At 40.5% G+C, this 2,295-nt stretch overlaps 1 protein-coding gene across 1 annotated transcript in view; it reads left to right on the top strand.

Annotated features, from left to right (window-relative positions):
• The window catches only part of LOC106013283, a gene marked incomplete in the record, with an annotated part of 15,679 nt that extends 13,632 nt beyond the window's left edge, over nucleotides 1-2,047 (top strand). Inside the window, 1 exon segment of the mRNA XM_013088553.2 lies at nucleotides 1,671-2,047. Within this exon segment, the coding sequence (XP_012944007.1) occupies nucleotides 1,671-1,759 (89 nt within the window).
• Nucleotides 2,048-2,295: the final 248 nt, after the last annotated feature.

The raw sequence follows: 2,295 nt of genomic DNA, 5'->3' as shown, positions 1-2,295 counted from the left end.
TCATCATCATCATCATCATCATCATCATCATCATCATCATCATCATCATCATCATCATCATCATCATCATCATCATCAGTGACTCACGTCTCTACATTTAATGTTCCTCCAGGCGATGGCTAGACGACGAGAAATGGCACAGAAAGATTATGAGCACAAGGTAAGTCTGCTTTGGTACGCTTCTCAGTCATCATCATCATCATCATCATCAAGTGCCAGATCTGCGGCAGACATCGACGATCATGGTTCTCCTCTCCTTCTTTTGCTCGGATGCTTTTAAAAAGGCTACGTTACCCTGATCTTTCCCCGTTTTCCATCTGTTTAGGGTTTTTAAGTAGATTGCTCTGGGCCTACCCCTGCCTCGTTTGCCTTCAATTTTGCGGGTGAGAGCTAGATGTTCAAGACCTTGATGTGCCTTCAGGTGTCCAAAAAAAACCGGCTTTTGTCGTTTCCTGATTGTTTTTTTTATTATCCGTGAGCGTCCCACATGGGTTTCATCAAGGACTACCTCATGTGTTTTCTTTTCCTTCCAAGATTATTCTCAACAGTCTCCTAGAAACCATTTTTTTGTCTTACTTCTATTTTATTTTCATTGTCTTTAGTGATTGTCCAGCATTCACAACCATAATAGAAGAGTTGACCACACATAGCATTTCAGAACATTTCAATCTAAAGCACTATTCGTACGGTTGAGTGTTTTACTGCCCTATGATGCACACAACTTGTGAAAAACGAAGGTGAAGCCTATTGCAATAATTCCTAAATTTTTGCCTCAATCCTTTTCAATTTCTTGTGAGTAGGCCTGCATGAGTATACTGTTATTAAGCATGAAATCTTCTACTATTTCTGTATTCAGTACCTTCGTCACCCATAAACATCAACATCTAAGCCTGTGTAATTTTATTTCGACACATTGTGAATCATTTACAAGCGGGGTTCACCCCTGACTGTCAGGGCCAACTCAGAGGGAAAGGGAGACAACGTTCCAACAGAAAGATTGAGATACTCGATGAAAAGTCTCCCCCAAATTGGGAATCGAACCCGCGTTTCTTGTACGCGATGGCAAATGGTATAACCACTATACTACAGACACCTGGGGTGACCTACTGTTTTCAACACAAAAAAAAACCCCTAGCTGCAGTGGGTTTATTTTATATTTCAGACCGAAAAGACAGACAGACAGACAGACAGACAGACAGACAGACAGACAGACAGACAGACAGAGACAGACAGAGACAGACAGACTGACTGACTGACTGACACGCGTGTGTTGTGGGAGCTTTGGTGTGTGTGTGGGGGGGGGGAGGACTGAAAGATGCCTTTTTACTGAAAGCCTTTGAATTTTCTGTTGCTTACTTTTACTACATATCTGAAGGAGTCAGGAAGATAAATGGTCTAAGTCACATTATTCTAAGAAACAGACAGTTCTTAATGCAACCACACATATTATATTTGGAGAGACTACACAACATAGCATTTGAGTTAAATGACAGGATGATTTTAAATCAGAGTTACGACCTTCACAAATTACCCCTACTCATCGTTAAAGTCGGTTTTTGTTTTCATTTTTCTCGAAACAATCATAAGTTGATTTAGACCCTTTGGGGTTTTTTTTTTCGATCTCTTCAATTGTTTCCATAACATTTTCTATACTTTTTTCTTCTTTTCACAGATGGCTCAGTTACGCATAAGAAAATCCCTCCAGCAAAAGAAGACGCCTCAAGTGAGCGAGGAACCCCCAGCCCTACCTGAGGAGTAGAAGAGGGCGACTTGGCCACAGCACTCTAGTCTCAGTCCGTCAAACCCTGACTCACAAACCCATCTCTACATGGAGGAATGAAGAACGGAGAAAACAAAAATTTTCCTTTCCTTTTACTTTTTCTGTAGTCTTATACCGCCAGATGTCCATAGAAGGATGAAGTGCACACTGCTAGTGGAGATCAGTTCTACTAAGTCGAGGCCAGCCAGAATGTTCTCCTCGGAGGAACATTTGGACATGATTTGTGAGGCAGCGTGGTGGAATCAGGCTCTCGTCAAAATAATCAAAGTGAAGAAACTTGCATTTTTTCACAGGTTTATGAATTTTAATCAAATTTTAGTTTTTGGCTAAACATCTTTCATGCTCATTAAAGAACTCATTTCTGTGTGGATTTTTTTCTGAAAAACGTTGAATAAAGGCACAAAAAATGTAAATTTGTAGTTACTACGGACTCTTAAGCTAAGGAAATAACTAATCTTTGGCGGCCATTTTCTCACTAATTTTACCTCTTTAAAAAGGTGACCCCCTCCTCCCTC

The sequence above is a fragment of the Aplysia californica genome, unplaced genomic scaffold, assembly GCF_000002075.1.
Source record: "Aplysia californica isolate F4 #8 unplaced genomic scaffold, AplCal3.0 scaffold00760, whole genome shotgun sequence".
In the NCBI taxonomy this organism is placed as follows: domain Eukaryota; kingdom Metazoa; phylum Mollusca; class Gastropoda; order Aplysiida; family Aplysiidae; genus Aplysia; species Aplysia californica.
This window is presented reverse-complemented; position numbering and strand designations above follow the sequence as displayed.